Source organism: Microcaecilia unicolor, chromosome 11 (genome assembly GCF_901765095.1).
Source record: "Microcaecilia unicolor chromosome 11, aMicUni1.1, whole genome shotgun sequence".
In the NCBI taxonomy this organism is placed as follows: Eukaryota; Metazoa; Chordata; class Amphibia; order Gymnophiona; family Siphonopidae; genus Microcaecilia; species Microcaecilia unicolor.
The window spans coordinates 65,365,648-65,384,186 of NC_044041.1; the positions used below are offsets into that span (position 1 = coordinate 65,365,648).

An 18,539-nucleotide genomic window follows, 5' to 3' on the forward strand; every position below is an offset into this window, starting at 1 on the left:
GCCATTCAACGTTCCACTCACTCACATATCTCCATCTATCATTTTTTGGTAATCGTTCCCCTACTTCCCGCCCTCTAATCCCTCCCCCCTCCCTCCCATATGTATCCTCTCTATTCCCTATTCCCCTATCCTTCCCCCCTAGCCCTCCTGTTCCCAGAACTAGTCACGCTATAACACCTGCACTCACCCACCAACATATCACACATCCCCCCCTCCCTCCTGATTCTTCCCCCAGCTTCCCCAACTTCCCCAACATACAAAACTTTATGTGTTATATCTCTAGCATCATATCTTAATTGTCTCACACTTCCATTCCTGTGTAACTCCTCCGGTGGCCAATGTTACTTAGTTCTTATATGATCAGACCCTGTAGACTTCTGACTTCTACTTCATTTCCAAGAGCCCCAAAGCAGTTTATTTAGCTCTGCCATGTCGTCATCTCCTGCAGTCAAATGGCGTCGAGACGTGCTAGGTACATCCAGAACACTGTCTTGGGTGCACTCCAAAAACACCCGCACTCCCGAAATATATCTGTCCAATCTATCAAGAGTCCATCAGTCATGTTCTCAATCCAAAAGGTCAGGTCAATATTCTCCCAATCTGGTTTCCACTATAAAGCTATAATATAATCTCCAGCGTCCTCTTTTATGCCGCTGTTCCATCCTGCACATTACCTCTGCTTCATTTAAGCTCTCCATGTTGTTGTATATATTCTTTAGCTGCCTCCACCTGTTCAAAAAATTGAGTTACACCATTTATGGTGAGTCTGAGCTTGGCAGGGTATAGGAGTGCAAATTTTATCTTCTTGTTATATAACTCCGTGCATAATGGCGCGAAGGATTTCCTCTTCAATTGCACCTGATGTGAATAATCTTGGAAGCAAAGGATTTTTCTCCCTTCATAGGTAAGTGCTTGCCCACCTCGAAGCGCATCCAATATGTATTGTTTATGCCTGAAATTAAGAGTCTTTAGGATCACCACTCTTGGTCTGTTCCCTGACTGCCTCGTGGTCCCCACCCGATGGGCTCGCTCCACACAGAATTGTGATACTTTATCCTCTATATGTAAAGTCTTTGGCAGCCATCCTTCCAAGAAGTTGGGCAGATCCCTATCCAATAAGGATTCTGGTAGTCCAATCAGGCGCAGGTTATTGCGCCTGCTGCGATTCTCCAAATCATCCAATTTAACCTCCAGATCCTGCACTTTCTTTTCCAGTTCTTTGTTTAACTCCTTCTGTGCCTCCACGCTCTCCTCTACCTCTGATATGCGCTGCAGGCCTTCATCCAACTCTAAGCTCATGCTATCAATACGTTCATGAGCCTCCTCTGTGCGATCGTAAAGTTGTTGAAGCTTCTTGTCCAGCGCTGTCTCAACCGCTGCAGTTACCTCCGCGGTAATTTCTGCTAACCACGCGGATCCCACAGCTAGCTCTCCGATCTCACGCTGGTCGGCCATCTTGGCATCGGCCGGCTTAGTCTTGTCTCTCTCTCTGCGAACTGTTTTCGCCGCCATGCCGTGCCTCTGCGCCGTTTTATCGATCGCTATCGATTTCCGCTTCTTTCATACACCAGACAGCGCCGTTTCTCTCCTCGGGACCGTCGAATTTGCTGATTTTTGGGCGAATGTGCGCGGAGCCTAGCTATCCAGCGTCAGCCCTGCATCATGGCGTCACGTGACCTCTTACGGCAGCGTTTAATGTAGTCATACAGCAAGGACAGATGCCAATACATCTCAGTAGAGCGCAAATTAGTGTCCTGCCCAAACCAGGTAAGCCACCAGATAGCCCAGATTCTTACAGGCCGATCTCACTACTGAATGCTGAGTTAAAAGTTTTGGCTAAAATTCTGGCTAATAGGTTAGCTAGATTCTTACCATCTTTATTAATGGACTCGCAGGTGGGGTTCACGTGTGGTAGGGTGGTCGGCAAGAACATGAGAAGAATATGGGCAGCATTGGAAAGGATAAGAATAGAACAGGTCCCGGCTCTGTTAATAAGTTTCGACGCTGAAAAAGCGTTTGATAGAGTGGATTGGGACTTTCTGTTTGGAGTATTGAGGGCCTATGGCATCACTGGTAATTTTCTGAGGGCAGTTGGAGCTTTGTATGCAGATCCAAAGGCGCAAATATTGGCGAATGGGATGCGGTCGGACTGGTTCTCGATAAGGAGAGGTACGAGGCAGGGCTGCCCCTTATCGCCATTGCTTTTTATTCTAACCTTGGACCCATTGCTGAGAGAGATTCAAAACAATACAGATATTCGAGGAGTGACAATCCGGGACTATACCTTTAAGACAGCTGCATTTGCTGATGACTTATTGGTGTTACTTACAGAACCCAGATATTCCTTACCTTACTTGATGGAAAGTCTAGAGGAATATGGGAACTTCGCAGGATTCAGATTGAATCTTCTGAAATCGGAGGCATTGGCAAATTCCGCAGACCTTCAGCGTGAATGGGGAGACCGGTTCCCTCTAAGATGGGCGCAGGAGTCCTTCCGTTACTTGGGAATACAACTCCCAATGGATACCCGGCTGATATATGATCTTAACATAACCAAGCTGATCCAGGAAACGAAAGAGCAATTTTCCCGGTGGTCGATGCTCCCCCTGTCCCTAATGGGACGGATACAACTTTATCGAATGATAGTGTTCCCAAGATGGTTATACGTGTTACAGGCTTTACCATTAAGGCTGGTAAAACGAGAATTAATGACACTTAGGAGGCTGGTGGTTCAATTTTGCTGGGCTAGTAAAAAGCCTAAGATGAAATGGCAATATTTAATAGGGAACTGGAGACAGGGAGGCCTGGGAATACCGGATATGAGGCAGTACAATCAGGCATGTCTCCTGAGGCACCTGCGGGATTGGGTTCTAGACACAACCACATATACGGATACAGGACTGGAACGAGCATTTTTCTACCCCTGGCACTTGAAGTATTTATTGCATGTTAAACGGAAAGGAAACCTGCCTGGAAGAGTTAGAGACAGTCTGCTGCTTGGACCACTATGGCATTTGTGGAGGGATTTATTACGGCGATGGGGGCAAGACCTGACTGTCAGTGCCCTGATCCCCTTAGCTGGTAATGATGATTTCACACCAGGCAGAGAAAATGTGGTGTTTCGTAGGCTTGGGGGGCAGGGGCAGAACTGCTAGAAAGTTTTCTGCAAGAGGACGGAACCTTGACACCGGCTGCTGATTTTATGCAACGGTGCACAGGGGGGCCGGCGATGATAATGGCATATCATCAACTAGCTCATTATGTACATAGTCTGCCGAGAGAGGGGCTGACTCTACGTTTTGGGAGACAGCTGCAAGAATTTCTGGAGGGTGACGCGTTGGGCCAAGTATCAGTGTCCTGGTTTTGTAAGGAATTAGAGAAGGGACAATCAGCAAGATCAGTACAAGAGGTGGCGACAAGGTGGAGTGCAGAAGTACAGCACCAAATATTTGAACGTCACATACAACAATCAGTGAGGGGGATATCGAAGATAGTTCATAGTGCAGAACTCCAGGAATGCCAGTTTAGGGCAGTGCACAGAGCATACTTCTCACCCAGAAGGGCATTTCATGCAAAGGTTATAGAATCGGACGCCTGCATGAAATGTAAACAGGGAGGGGCAACCCTGGTGCATTGTATGTGGACATGCCGAAGCATCCGACTTTATTGGTGGGGCCTCCGCAATTTCTTGAGTAAGGTACTGAGATATCCCGTGGCCATCACCTTTGATAGAATGTTATTTAGTATTCCGGGGCAGTGGGGTATAGGTACACAAGGGGAACGATTGTTCCTGAGTAAATCTTGCATAGTGGGGAAAAAGTGTATTCTGAATCATTGGGTTAAGGACATGCCTCCCTCCCACTGGTACTGGAGGAACAAGCTCCATCAACTCATGCTCTGGGAAGCGAGAGGGGCACGATTGACACCAAAAAGACAAGGGAGATTCTTGAGTATTTGGATGAAATACATAAATGTGATATCCCCTAGAACACGCAGCCAAGTCCTTAATGGGCTACCGTGGGGTAACGAAGGAGAACAGGAATGACAGGATCGGGGACATGCGAACAAGATGAGGGAGGGGGTAGCAAGTGTACATGAGTGGAATGCTGAAGGCCCAACTAATGGGCTCCCTAGTTGACCTACTCTACCGCAGCTATAACCATTGGAGATTGTATCCTTATAAACAATTATAGTTGACTGGGAAGTTGGTTTAAAAATAGAGAGGGAGGGAAGGGGACAGTTGTTTAAAAAGAGGGGGGGACACAAGGTTAGTTGTTAGATCAGATTTTCTTGTTTAGTAATTTCAAAGATTGATGCGAGTTGTGAATTGAGATATATATGGCAAGGCTTATTCAACTGTAGTATTTATAAAAATCATTTAAACTACAGATGGGCAGGGATAGAGGGGGGTAATCTAGTTGAAGTAACCACACGTAGATGATGATTTTTCCTCACAAAGATACTGCTATCTTAGATAGGAAGCTTGTATGTACATATTACTTACAGTGTTGGATTTAAGTAATTGGAAAAGACATTGATAACAACTGTTAAAGTTCAAGCAATGGAAAGGGGGAAGTAGATTAGGTTAGGATAAAAGCAAGTAATGAACAAGAGAGAACATTTAAATTGCATACTTTAATTAGAAGTTCATTTAATAACAAAGAAATAAACACTATGCTCATAATAACACAGGATTGAAGGGGGGGGAGATTGGGGGGGAGCATAGTAGAAGTTGAGGAATTATGCATATAAGCATGTTGTGTTGTTTAAACAATCAAATCTTGAATTGTATGTTAATGTGTAACATGCTGAATAAAAAACCGTTGAAAAAAAAAAAAAACCGTTGCAGAAAAACTTTCTCTTTTCTAGTTTAAACTTATGGAAAGGCAATCTGCAGTACCATTGGGCAGCTACTTTCAAAACTGATGCTCTGGGCTCTGATTGGCCCTGGATTTCAAATCTAGCCTGAAGGTACTGGACTTTCCCCAGTCTCAACCAGGGAGTGGAGAGAGACAGAAAGATCTCTTTACTGTGGCCCTGTGAGCAGTTATATTTTATAACCTGTGAGCACCTATGTTTCCTGTACTACCCAGGTAGTAAACAAATGTTTAGATAGTTTTATAATTGATCCATATTCAGTTGCCTGTTTGCTGAGTTCACCTTTTTCTGTTCACTGTTCACTGCTAGGCGTTTTCGTGACACATGTCTTCTTGGAAGTCTTATTTTAATTTTCTCTGAAATTCTGTTTTATCTGTTTACTTGTTTCAGAATGGCCCTGATTTACTGCCTCGTAGAGACATGCTACTTTTGCTGACAAATGTGATTGGAACTGGTTCTCCACGGTTACAGGTTAGTTGTTTATCTGTTTTTGTTTTTATTTCATTCCACACCTTTGCAAAAAAAAAAACCAAACAACAAAACACCCAAGGTCAGTTGCAATTACAATAAAAAAAAATTAAAATAATAAAATTGAACCCCCACCCACCCCATTTATTAAGTTGTGCTGTCAGCTGCGGTGCACTAATGCTGACACAGCCCATTCACTTTGAATGGACTGTGTCTTCATTGCCGCGGGGCAGCTGCTAGTGATGCTTAGTAAACAGAGGGGAAAACTAATAATTAAAATTAAAAAATACAATTAAAATTATAAATTAAAATTAAATAATAAAAATATAGGGCTTCTTATACAAAGCTGTGCTAGCGATTCTCCCACGTCAAATGAGAGGAAGCCCATAGGAGTTGAATGGGCTTCCTCTCATTAGCTACGTGGCTTTGTTAAAGAAGCCCAAAATTTAAAATGAAATAAAACTTAAAATAAAAATATTAAAGTTTAATGGCCATGTTTACAAAGGTGCACTAGTGTAGACACCCATAGGAATATTATACACATCTACATGGTTAGCGTGTGCTAAAAATGATAGCGCGCCTTTGTAAATAGGGCCCTAAAAATAATAATAAAAACAAAATTCAAATAAAAATGTAAAGTAAAAGAGAAAATTAAAATATTAAAATTTAAATTTAAAGAATAAAATATAAATAAAATAATATAAAAATAAACAGCCCCCCCCCCCCCCATTTACTAAGCCGTGCGCTAATGCAGACACAGCCCATTCACTTTGAATAGGCTGTGTTGGCATTACCGCATTGCAACTGCTAGCGTGGCTTAGTAAATGAGGTCAAATTAAGGGCTTCTTTTACAAAGCCATGCTAACAATTCCTTCATGGCAAATGAGAGGAAGCCTATTCAGTTCCTATGGGCTTCCTTTCATTTGCTGCATGCAAATAGCTTGCATGGATTTGTAAAGAAGCCCTGAAATTAAAATAAAAATATTAAAAATTAACTATTAAAATTAAATTAAAATAATAAAATGAAAGATAAAATAATAAAAATAAAGGATGTTTTAAGTTGCACTAGTGGCTCCCAGTGTGATAATGCTGACAAAGCCCATTTGAATGGGCTCTGTTGGCATTGCTGTGTGGGAACCGCTGGCGCAGCCTGATAAAAGATGCTCAAAATTAAAATTTAAAATTAAATAAAAAAAATAAAATAAAATGTAAATAAAAATTTTAGTGTCCTGTTTACTAAGCTGAACTGTAGGCACACTAATGTTTTTAGTGCATGCTAATACTAAAGACACCCATAGAAATTTCTAGCATTAGCGCTCGTTAATTTTTAGCGGGAGCTAAAACTGATAGTGTACTTACAGCACATGGTTTAGTAAACAGGGCCCTTAAACTAAAATTGAAATTAAATTAAAATAATAAAAATAAAAGTAAAGGGCTTCTTTTACAAACCCACACTAGCAATTCTCCTGCGAGGAAATGAGGAAGCCCATAGATACTTTGACCTACTGCACCCTATTGCACCCCATTTTTAGCATGACGGAAAATAACTTTCTTTTGTGCCAGGGGTTTTCCTGGCAGTAACGAGGCAATGCTAAGTTAGCACAGGAGCCCTTACTGCCTCCTGAATAGATGGTTGTAAGTGTTCCCCTCCGGAGACTGAGCAGCAAGCGTGCACTTACCGCACAGCCATTTCCCTTTCTTTTGCCTTTTACCTGCTGCAGTAAAAGGGGCCTCAGTGTGCGGCAAATCTAAGCACTGACGCAATTGCAGGGCCCCTTCTGCTGCGGTGTTATAAAAGGGCCTCTTAATTTTTTTAAATTAAAAATTAAGGCCCCTGTTGACAAAGCCACGCTAGCAGCTGTCAGTGCAGAACTGCCAACACAGCCCATTCACCTTCAATGGGCAGTGTCTGCATTGCCGTGCAGCTTTGTATATAGTGAGGGTAAAATAATATTTAAAAAAATTAAAAATAAAATTTTAAATTTAAATTTTATTTTTATGTTAATTTTTAATTTTAATTAAGGGGGTCTTAGGTGCGCTACCTGCTAAAAATTAGCTGGTGCTAAATGCTGATTCACCCATAGGAATATACCCCAGGAGTCTCTCACGCCGAGATTTCCACTCAGAAAGGAAAGCGTATTCCATAACATTGCGCATAACTTGATTGGTTAACAATCTAATCAGTGCTAATAATTGAATGTTAAATAATTAGCACTAATTGTCATTAATTAGAATTTACGTGCAGTACTGTCTAAGCTTATTCTGTAACTTGGTGCGCATAAATTCTAAGTCGCATACTTGAAAAGTGGGCACGGTTAAGGGTGGGTCATGGACTTTTCTAAAATCTATGCACATTGTTATAGAATACACCCACTCCGTGCCTAATCTAAGCTCAGGATTTATACCAGGTTTTAGTTGGCATAATTGACCATGACTAAATTTAGTTTTGTGGACCAGCGCTTGGTGTATTCTATATATCATGTGGAAATTTAAGCCTATTCTATAAAAGTTAGGCGTACTTTAGAGAATACGCCCAGGTGTTTTATTTTTCAATGCAAAATTTTCAGGCGCCATATATAGATTCTAGCCAATAATTGGTGTCTCAGTGTTTAACACCAACTCATTTTTAGTGTGAGCAAAAAATGCTAGAGCACCTTAGTAAAAGTCCCCCTTTAATATTTTAATTGTTTAATTTTAATTTTTCAATATTTAATTTTTAATTTAATTTTAGTAATTTTTTATTTTAAATTTCCCCCATTTACTAAGCCGCGTGGCAATGCCAACAGGCTATTCAAAATGAATGGGTTTCGTTGGCATTAGTGAGCGGTTTTCTGAAATGGGGGGGGGGGTATTTTTTTAATTTTTAAAATTAAAGTAAAAAAAATTAAGGGCATTGTTTACTAAGCCTCGCCGTAGGTGCTGTAGTGTGTTTAGCCTATGCTAGAGACGCCCATATATTCTTATAGGTGTCTCTAATGTTAGCACGCACTAATTTTTAGCGTGTTCTAAAAACACTAGCACACCTTAATAAAAAGGGCCCTAAACTAAATTCCAAAAATAAATGAAATAAAATAAAAACTCAGTGTAATTGTATTGTTTCTTTACAATACAGGAGGAGTGGCCTAGTGGTTAGGGTGGTGGACTTTGGTCCTGGGGAACTGAGGAACTGAGTTCGATTCCCACTTCAGGCACAGGCAGCTCCTTGTGACTCTGGGCAAGTCACTTAACCCTCCATTGCCCCATGTAAGCTGCATTGAGCCTGCCATGAGTGGGAAAGTGCGGGGTACAAATGTAACAAAAAAAAAACAACTTGTAAGTAACAAGGAATCTACTCTTTTGGACCCTCCCAGGTTGGGACTATGGGCTTCTTTACCAAGCTGCACTAGCGATTCCTGACGTCAAATGTGACGAAGCCCATTTAATTCCTATGTGTTTCATTGCATTTACCACGTGGGAATCACTACCACAGCTTAGTAAAAGGAGCCCTAGATACGGGGCTTGATGAAACTGTGGTTTAACTCAGTAATGGCAGTTCTTATGTTCTTTAATTCTAGCTTATGAAATTCTAAATTAGATACTTGTCACATATATTGCTATGATTCATGGAAAAAGGCTGCTTTTGGGAATTAAGAGTTTGTCTATCAGAATATATAATTTTTTTCCCCTGCATTTCAGGTACTGGCATCCAACACACTGACAGCCCTATGCACTAGCAGCAGTGGAGAAGATGGTTGTGCTTATGCTGAGCAGGAGGAGATTGATGTGCTGCTGCAGGCCCTGCAGTCTCCTTGTTCAAATGTTCGAGATGCATCTCTTAGGGTGAAGAACCTTTTTTTTTTTCCCCCTTCCTTGAACTATCCATGTTAAACATACAAACACATACAAACACATAGTATGAGGATGAGATAAGGTCCATTCAGTCTCCCTAATTTCATTTGTTAAAGTTCATTTATCTATATTATCTATAAAATGGTCTCTGCAGTAAACAATGTACATTAATGGCATTAGGATGCACTCTTAGTAATGACCCCATAGTTGTTTTTCATGTTGTTATCTTTGTTGCTAGTTATTAGTCTCTTTCCTCCCCTAGACTAGTAGTGTTTTCCCCTTACCATTCAATCTCAGTTGTCTTACCTGCTGTTGGTCATGGTTATATGTCTTTTCTCCCCATAAGTCTGAATAGCTGGGTTTTGTTCTTCCCCTTTCAGTTTCAGACCAATACACCAATGGTCTTACTTTTCTTAAGAATATAAGATAACTCAGGCTGCGCCATACCAAGGTCAGAAGTACCCAGCAGATCCTAAACAGTAGGGTGATTTTTAGTGATAAGTGATGGCTTCACATTATTTATTTGACTAATAATTTTTTATGGAACTCATGGCCTCCAGGAAGTTTTCCAAGCCTCTTTTGAATCCTGCTACATTAATTACCTTGATCATGTCCTCTGGTGACAGATTCCACAGTTTAATTATGTGTTGCATGAAAAAATATTAGTTAAAATTATGTTCTGATCTTTAATTTCATAGCATGTCTTCTTGTTTTTGTGGTGGTTGCCAGGTTAAATAGTTGTTCCACCCAACGTTTTGTTTTTGGTATCTCTAAATTTAGTTTTTTTTAATTTTTTAATGAGAAAGACAAAATACAAGTGATATAGAGAAACAGTAAAGCGAAGTTACTCGTAACAGGTGTTTCCAAGGACAGCAGGACACATTCTCACATATGGGTGACGTCATCTGACGGAGCCCTGATGCTGATGATACCCAGCATACTGTATCTTTAAGAAGCCTTTGGGAGTGTCCTCCCACTCAGTGTGAGCAAGCGGGACCAGCAGTACAATGGCATAGCTAAAGGAATACATCTCCAAGGGGAGGAGGGAGGGAGTTTGAGAATACCTGTCCTGCTGTCCTCAGAGAGCACCTGCCACAGGTGAGTAACTTCCCTTTCTCTGAGAACAAGCAATACCGTGTTTCTTAGCTACCAGGCTCACTGTCACGAAATATCTAGCCACCCGCCCTGGTTTACCCCACAGCCACTTAAGAGGATCTATCATCAGTACAGCTCAGGTCCGCCTGCACCTGCCGCTTGTGCTCCACGCTAGCACTCTCCTACTACTACTACTATTTAGCATTTCTATAGCGCTACAAGGCGTACGCAGCGCTGCACAAACATAGAAGAAAGACAGTCCCTGCTCAAAGAGCTTACAATCTAATAGACAAAAAATAAATAAAGTAAGCAAATCAATTAATGTGAACGGGAAGGAAGAGAGGAGGGTAGGTGGAGGCGAGTGGTTACAAGTGGTTACGAGTCAAAAGCAATGTTAAAGAGGTGGGCTTTCAGTCTAGATTTAAAGGTGGCCAAGGATGGGGCAAGACGTAGGGGCTCAGGAAGTTTATTCCAGGCGTAGGGTGCAGCGAGACAGAAGGCGCGAAGTCTAGCGTTGGCAGTAGTGGAGAAGGGAACAGATAAGAAGGATTTATCCATGGAGCGGAGTGCACGGGAAGGGGTGTAGGGAAGGACGAGTGTGGAGAGATACTGGGGAGCAGCAGAGTGAGTACATTTATAGGTTAGTAGAAGAAGTTTGAACAGGATGCGAAAACGGATAGGGAGCCAGTGAAGGGTCTTGAGGAGAGGGGTAGTATGATTAAAGCGACCCTGGCGGAAGACGAGACAGGCAGCAGAGTTTTGAACCGACTGGAGAGGGGAGAGGTGACTTAAGTGGGAGGCCAGCAAGAAGCAGATTGCAGTAGTCTAAACGAGAGGTGACAAGGGTGTGGATGAGGGTTTTGGTAGAGTGCTCGGAAAGAAAGGGGTGGATTTTACGGATGTTGTAAAGAAAGAAACGACAGGTCTTGGCAATCTGCTGGATATGAGCAGAGAAGGAGAGAGAAGAGTCAAAGATGACCCCAAGGTTTCGAGCTGAGGAGACAGGGAGAATGAGAGAGCCATCAACAGAAATAGAAAACGGGGGGAGCGTTTGCCGCTGGATCACAATTGCTTCTGGGCGAATCTCCTGCTCGTAAATTACCCCCAGTGATTTCTAGGTTACTGGAGCCACACTCCCAGTGGTCCCACAGTTCCCAGAAAGTACTCACAGACCCAACACACAAACCACTAGGATTCTTTATCAGTCCAGACAAAAAGGGCAAACAAACAATTATGTTTTTTCTCTTTAAAATTTTGAACAGTGGAACAAAATAGTGCAATTGGGAAAAACAATAACAGGTAATTGAAATAAGGATCAATCATAACACTAACTAAACAGTTGCATACTTCCTAGAAAGTACCTGGGGAGATCAGGACATATATCTGTTCACACAGCTTCAGCGAAAGAGATCTCTCTCTCCTGCTCCCGGGCTGAAACTGAAGCAACAGCCAGAATCTGCTGGGTAATTTCAAACTCCAGGCCAAACAGAGCACAGTCAATAAGTTTTAAATGTGTACTGCTGCTTGCTTCCTGGTTGTGTTAAAGAAAAAGACTATTCAGTTCCCTATAACAGCTTTACAGCAAAGAAACACCACCTGCTGGCCAAATAGGAGAAATACACTTCAGAACATAATTGGTGCAGGAAAATATCCAATACAGTTTACAGGCTTAAAACACACTGTTTCTTCACACCCACCAAAAAGAACAGACAATAGGGACTTGAAACTGAACTAAAGAATAAACTTGTGTAATTGCAGCCTGGAACAGAATAAAACAACCGGTGTAGGAGAGTGGAGTTGGATTCTAGACTCTAAACAAGTTCTTCAGAACTGTCTGACCAAACCGACTGTCGCACTAGGCATGCTGCTCAAGGCAGAAATGTAATATGAATGTATGGACTGATGTCCATGTTGCAGCTTTGTCTCCTCAGTGGAGCTTGATCTCGTCTACTGACGCAGCCATGTCTCTGACATAAGCTGTGTCATGACCCTCAAGAGTTAGCCCAGCCTGAGCATAAGTAAATGAGATGCAATCTGCTAGCCAATTGGATAATGTGCATTTACCAATGACTGCCTCCATTCTATTTGGGTCAAAAGAAAAAACAACTGGATAAGGACTGTCTTATGGGCTTTAGGCCATGCCAGATAAAAAGCCAAGGCTCGCTTGCAGTCCAAGGTGTGCAGTGTGCTCTCGCCAGGATGGGCATGAGGTTTTGGGAAGAATGGTGGCAGGATGATTGATTAAGGTGGAACTCGGGGGAATCTTGTGATGAAAGCACAGTGAGTGGAGGCCCGATTGAGGAACTCCCAGGAATTTCTCCTAAAAAGACAAACTTACCTTCTTACAACATTTATCTCAGTCCTGATTAGATCGTAAGCTCTTTCGATCAGGGACTGTCTCTTCATGTTCAAGTGTACAATGCTGTGTACTTCTAGTAGTGCTATAGAAATGATTAGTAGTAGTAGTTTTTCTGGTTAGAATTTGCTTCTGGAACATTTTAGCATGTATCAGATTTGAACATATGCTGATCAGCTCACAGAAATGGCAGGGAAACTTCTGCAGAGCTTGAAGGATAAGGACCACCAGGTTGAGGACAAAATGACACCTGATTCCCCCACTACCCATGGTGACACTGCAAGAAGAAACAGTGTGGAAACTGATCTGAAGCGTGGCAGAGATCCTGCAGGATAAATTATCCAAGTTACAATCGACAGTAGGTGACATAAAATGCTTTCTAGAAGCCCAATGGTTTTGATTACAGCAAGTAGAAGATCGCATGGCATATAGAGGACCGAATAGCCTCCGCGGAAGCCAGGCTGCACACGGAGGACACTGCACACGTTGGAGGACAGATGTAAGGTCCTCACTGACCAATATGGAGGACCAAGAAAACCGTGCCAGAAGGAACAATATACTTCTGATGAGGGTCACAGAATCTGTCAAGGATAGTAAGCTGATGACCTTGCTGGAATCCTGGTTACCAGAACAATTGGGGATTCCAACTGTGGAGCTCCTCATCAAAGTGGAAAGGGTTCATCAACTAGGGGGTACGGTACTGCAAGAGGGCTGACTAAGAACTCATAGCTAGAATACTGAACTTTGTGGATAAAACACACATTATGGCAGCGTACCGGAAAAAGAGGGAGCTAATATGTGATGGGAAACTGTTGTACTTATTCCAAGATTACGCTATTCAAGTAACAGCGGTTAGCTTATCTGGGTTTTAAAAAGGTTTTGGACAAATTCCTGGAGGAAAAGTCTTTAGTTTGCTATTGAGACAGACATGGGAAGCAACTGCTTACCCTGGGATTTTTAGTATGGAGTGTGCCATGATGTGGGTTTCTGCCAGGTACTTGTGACCTGGCTTGGCCACTGTTTGGAAAACAAGATACTGGGCTAGATGGACCATTGTTCTGACTCAGTATGGCTACTCTTATGTTCTTATATTAAGTGGCAGAAAAGAGAATAGTGATGACACCCTATTGCATAGTATTCTAGCAGAAGAGCATTAAGTTCTCTTTGCAATATCCATCGAAAGTTCGCCTTTATCATCATAAGCAGCACTTTTTTGACAAATCACAAGATCTGAAAGCTTTCCTGGAGAAACTACTCACTACTTAATGATCTGATCATCTGGAATCCATTGTGCATAGAAGTGGCTATTGTTACTTGATGCTATGCAAATCTGTGAGGAACTGGTATTGGATATTGGGATCGGTGGCCCTATGCACAAGAGAATTAGCATCCTACTTTGATTCAGTTTGTATATTCGATTTCATGTGTATAATATTCTTTTTTTCTTTTTTAACTCTTGACTTTGCATCCTGGGCTGACCACCATTCCATCTGCCCTTGGAGCCCTCTTGCAATATAGCCTGCAAGATGGAGCTTTATATTGATGCTCATTCATATTCTTGAGTGGTCATAGATGCTTCTTGTCACGAAATGCATAGCCTCCCGCCTGGGGCTAACCCAGCACAGCTCAGGTCTGCCTGCATCTGGGCATGTGCTCTACACTAGCACCCTCCTCCCACCGACTGGGTTACAACTGCCTCTGGGCGAGTCTCCCGCTGTCAAGTTATCCCTGGTGATTTCTAGGTTACTGGGGCCACACTCCCAGTGGTCCCACAGTTCCTAGAAAGCACTCACAGACCCAACACACAAACCACCAGGTTTCTTAGGCAGTCCAGACAAGCAGAGTCAATCTAAAAAAAAAAAAAGGTTTATAGTCATAAAGATATTGAAGAGTGAACTATAGAAACAGGTGGACAATAACAGGTAATTGAATAAGGATCAATTATAAAACTGTCTAAACATTTTGTCACTACCTGGATAGTGCCTGGGAAGTACAGGAAATATAACTGCTCACAGGGTCTCAGTAAAAAGAGGTCTTTCTTTCTCTGCTTCTAAACTGGAGAAAAATTCAGTATTTCCAGTCTAAATTTGAGCTCCTGAGCCAATCAGAACCCAGATCAACATTTTTTTAAAAGTAGCTGGCCATTTCACTGCAGGTTACTTCCTCTTTATGTTAAACTATAGAAGGAAGTCATTTTTCTGTAACAGCTTTAAACATAAAACATGCACCACCTGCTGGCTAAACTAGAGAAATACACTTCATGACATCTCTCTATATAAAACGCATCTCCAACGTTCGAATGAAGCCTCTGTTAGCCAAAAGTGAAGGGGGTGAGATCGCATTGTGTGTGCCCCGCCCACGCGTCAAACGTGATGACGTCGAGGGCGGAGCAATGACACTCATCCAATCACAACGCTCGGCAGCGAAGCGTCAGGGAAGGAGGCGGCGCTCTCAACGTCTAGCCTTCCCTTCGCTGTGTTCCGCCTTCTTCTGACGTCAAGGATGACGTCAAAAGAAGGCGGAACACAGCGAAGGGAAACCTAGACGTCGGGAGCACCGCCTCCTTCCCTGACGCTTCGCTGCCAGAACCGCCACGGAGGTACATTTAAAAACAAGAAAAAAAAATAAAAACCATGTTGGGGGGAGCGAAGAGGGTGGCCACAAAAGAAAAGCAATGGGAGCGGGAGGGCAGGGGAGAAACGACACCATGGATGCGAAGGGGGGGGGGGGGGAAGAAGAGGGCGGCCCAGGCTGGGACATGGGAGAGAGAGGAGCATAGATGCAAGGGGGGGTCATGGAAGGGAGACAGGGGACTTGCTGGAAAAGGATGAATGGAGGCGGCAGGGGACAGAGGAGCATGGATGGGCATGGATTGGGAGGGCAGGGCTCAGGGAGAGAGGGCAATTGCTGGAAAGGGATGAATGGAGGGGGCAGGGGACAGAGGAGCATGGATGGGCATGGATTGGGAGGGCAGGACTCAGGGAGAGAGGGAAATTGCTGGATAGGGATGAATAGAGGGGACAGATGGGCATGGATGGATATGGATTGCAGGGCAGGCCTCAGGGAGACAGGGCAATTGCTGGATAGGGAAAAATGGAGGGGCCAGGTGACAGATGAGCATGGATGGGCATGGATTGGAAGGGCAGGACTCAGGGAGACGGGAATTGTTGAATAGGGATGAATGGAGGGGACAGATGGCCATGGATGGATATGGATTGCAGGACAGGCCTCAGGCAGAGAGGGGAAATGCTGGATAGGGAAAAATGGAGGGGCCAGGTGACAGATGAGCATGGATGGGCATGGATTGGAAGGGCAGGACTCAGGGAGAGGGGAATTGCTGGATAGGGATGAATGGAGGGCACAGATGGGCATGGATGCATATGGATTGCAGGGCAGGCCTCAGGCAGAGAGGGGAATTGCTGGATAGGGATGAATGGAGGGGCCAGGTGAAAGAGGAGCATGGATTGGAAGGGCAGGACTCAGGGAGAGGGGAATTGCTGGATAGGGATGAATGGAGGGGACAGATGGCCATGGATGGATATGGATTGCAGGGCAGGCCTCAGGCAGAGAGGGGAAATGCTGGATAGGGAAAAATGCAGGGGCCAGGTGACAAAGGAGCATGGATGGGCATGGATTGGAAGGGCAGGACTCATGGAGAGGGGAATTGCTGGATAGGGATGAATGGAGGGGACAGATGGCCATGGATGCATATGGATTGCAGGGCAGGCCTCAGGGAGACAGCGGAATTGCTGGATAGGGATGAATGGAGGGGCCAGGTGACAGAGGAGCATGGATTGGACTCACACTTTCACTCTGACTCTCAAACACTCACTCTCACATACACTCTCCCAAACACACACACTCCGAGGAAAACCTTGCTAGCGCCCGTTTCATTTGTGTCAGAAACGGGCCTTTTTTACTAGTCTAATATAATAAAACGCACCGTGAACGTTCTAATGAGGACAACGTTCTGAAGCCATCTGACGTCACTCCCTGAGTCCCTGGCTGTAGGGTTCGTGGCGTTCGTGGTGTTCGTGGTGTGAAGCCATCCAGCCGTCTCTGCCCCGCCCTCGCGTCTAAACAAACAAATCCGGAAGCGAAGCGTCAGGGAAGGAGGCGGCGCTCCCGACGTCTACCCTTCCCTTCGCTGTGTTCCGCCTTCAAAACAAGGCGGAACACAGCGAAGGGAAAGCTAGACGTCGGGAGCGCCGCCTCCTTCCCTGACGCTTCGCTGCACGAACCGCCACGGAGGTAAAGTTAAAAAGAATAAAAAAAAAAAAAAAAAGGGATGCATGGATGCGAAGGGGTGGGGGGGGGGCATGGATGCGAGGCATGGATGCGAAGGGGGGGGGGGCATGGATGTGAAGGGGGGGGGGGAGAAGAGGGCGGGCCAGGCTGGGACATGGCAGAGAGAGTAGCATGGATGCGAGGGGGGGGGGTCATGGAAGGGTGAGAGGGGACTTGCTGGAAAAGGATGAATGGAGGTGGCAGGGGACAGAGGAGCATGGATGGGTATGGATTAGGAGGGCAGGGCACAGGGAGAGAGGGGAATTACTGGAAATGGATGAATGGAGGGGGCAGGGGACAGAGGAGCATGGATGGGCATGGATTGGGAGGGCAGGACTCAGGGAGAGAGGGAAATTGCTGGATAGGGAAAAATGGAGGGGCCAGGTGACAGATGAGCATGGATGGGCATGGATTGGAAGGGCAGGACTCAGGGAGAGGGGAATTGCTGGATAGGGATGAATGGAGGGGACAGATGGGCATGGATGGATATGGATTGCAGAGCAGGCCTCAGGCAGAGAGGGCAAATGCTGGATAGGGAAAAATGGAGGGGCCAGGTGACAGAGGAGCATGGATGGGCATGGATTGGAAGGGCAGGACTCAGGGAGAGGGGAATTGCTGGATAGGGATGAATGGAGGGGACAGATGGGCATGGATGGATATGGATTGCAGAGCAGGCCTCAGGCAGAGAGGGGAAATGCTGGATAGGGAAAAATGGAGGGGCCAGGTGACAGAGGAGCATGGATGGGCATGGATTGGAAGGGCAGGACTCAGGGAGAGGGGAATTGCTGCATAGGGATGAATGGAGGGGACAGATGGCCATGGATGGATATGGATTGCAGGACAGGCCTCAGGCAGAGAGGGGAAATGCTGGATAGGGATGAATGGAGGGGGCAGGTGACAGACAAACATGGATGGCGATGGATTGGGAGGGCAGGGCTCAGGGACAGAGGGGAATTGCTGGAAAAGGATGAATGGAGGGGGCAGGGGACAGATGGCCATGGATTGGGAGGGCACGGCTCACACTCTCTCTCTCATATACAATGTCTTTCTGACTCTCACTCTCACACACTCTGTCTCACACAGTATCACATTCACTCTCTATGTGCCACACAGTCACTCACACACTCGCTTGGTGTCATACACTCACTCTCACAGAGAATCTGTGTCTCACACACACTCTCTCTCTTGCCCACACACACACACTCTCTCTCACACTGTGTCTCACATACACACACTCTCATTCTCACACACACTCTCTCACAAACACACTGACACCCAGACTCACTCTCTCTCTCTCACACACTCACACTTTCACTCTGACTCTCACATACTCTCCCAAACATACACACTCCAAGGAAAACCTTGCTAGCGCCCGTTTCATTTGTGTCAGAAACGGGCCTTTTTTACTAGTATTCTTATAATTCACATGCTGGAAAATTCACCATTTCATCACACAATGAATCAATCAAAACACAAAAATCTGAGGCAAGCAGTGCTCCAAAACATAATTGTGTGCTTCTCAGGAATTCCCAACTCTCTAGGAAGCAGTCCTTCCCTTAAAGACACAGGCTGTACTAGGCACCGTGTACAATGTGAGTTAAATTAATTAAATTATATCTTAGTCAAC

At 44.5% G+C, this 18,539-nt stretch overlaps 1 protein-coding gene across 1 annotated transcript in view; it reads left to right on the plus strand.

Annotated features, from left to right (window-relative positions):
* GCN1 (GCN1 activator of EIF2AK4) overlaps nt 1-18,539 on the plus strand; it is a gene marked incomplete in the record, with an annotated part of 339,178 nt that overhangs the window by 180,445 nt on the left and 140,194 nt on the right. The window contains 2 exon segments of the mRNA XM_030219069.1: nt 5,269-5,349; nt 9,022-9,165. Of these exon segments, the coding sequence (XP_030074929.1) occupies nt 5,269-5,349; nt 9,022-9,165 (225 nt within the window).